We start from the raw sequence: 1,115 nt of genomic DNA, 5'->3' as shown, positions 1-1,115 counted from the left end.
TGATTTTGACATGAGACAAAAACTTAATCTGTTTTGGTAATGTTCATATAATTTCACCTGAGTTTGATTGGTACATTTCTAGAAACCCTCTTTCTGTGTTAGTTAAACTTAATGTTGATATATTCACCCAGTCCAATAAGGCTGTAGGAAATGCTTGCAAAGATAACGTAAAAGTATGAATTACTTTTAGAATAACTGCATTTAATGGTAGATTACCAACATTGTGCAGACGTCCTGCACTGATTTTACATTATTAAAACTATGTCATTATCATTCCTAAAACCACCTGACTTCGCTTTCTCTCTTAAAGGAAATAGTACAAAATGAGCAGTGAAGATCCAACCCTAGAGAGACATTTCCGAGGCCACAGGGATGTCGTCACGGCTCTCGACTTCAGCCCAAACGGCAAGCAGCTGGTTTCCTCTTCCCTGGACCACACAGTCATGGTCTGGAACTTCAAGCAGCAAATTCGAGCGTACAGGTTGGGCTGCTTTGGATTTGTAATCATAGTCATTTCCGAGATTAGAAAGTTTACGTGTTAACGGTTGTTAAAGATGAGGATATTCAGGAGTTAGTTACGAGACTTTAAGTTATATAATGTGAGTTCTGATTAATTTGCAGTTTCATTTCATTCTTTATTTTTAGGAAGCAAGGAATATGAAAGAAAAAAAGAATCTCATGCTATAGCTATATGGTAGATCATTATATATTTGTTTAAATATAATATCTTTGTTCCAGATATGAAAAATTTTCAGAAGGAAAACACTAAATAGATTTTAAATGGTTTTCCTTCATAGATTTGTTGGTCACTCTGACTCTGTCTACGATGTCTGCTTTTCACCAAGCGGAAACTTAATGGCCTCAGCCTCACGAGATCGAACTGTGAGGCTTTGGGTCACAAACATTAGAGGTAATTTTAAATGTAAAAAAACATTGTTGCTAGTATAAACTTCTTGATGTGGTCTGTGTCATGGTTGCTTGAGGAAAATTCCTATATACCATGAATTATTTATGGACAAGGTGTTATCTGTCTCAAAACTCTGTATTAAAAGTTATTGATGTTTAGTTCCATGTCACATTCCTTTGCTGTGATTGTCTAAGTGCACTATAAAGAA

The 1,115-nt window shown here is 35.4% G+C and overlaps 1 protein-coding gene across 1 annotated transcript in view; it reads left to right on the top strand.

The window, feature by feature from the left end:
• The window catches only part of LOC119586793 (POC1 centriolar protein homolog A-like), a gene marked incomplete at its 3' end in the record, with an annotated part of 6,504 nt that overhangs the window by 1,859 nt on the left and 3,530 nt on the right, over positions 1–1,115 (top strand). Inside the window, 2 exon segments of the mRNA XM_037935513.1 lie at positions 311–481; positions 798–910. Coding sequence (XP_037791441.1) covers positions 324–481; positions 798–910 — 271 coding nt within the window.

Source organism: Penaeus monodon, chromosome 22, assembly GCF_015228065.2.
Source record: "Penaeus monodon isolate SGIC_2016 chromosome 22, NSTDA_Pmon_1, whole genome shotgun sequence".
NCBI classification, from domain to species: Eukaryota; Metazoa; Arthropoda; class Malacostraca; order Decapoda; family Penaeidae; genus Penaeus; species Penaeus monodon.
Note: the sequence above shows the minus strand (reverse complement) of the source record. Positions and strands in the feature narration are given on the sequence as shown.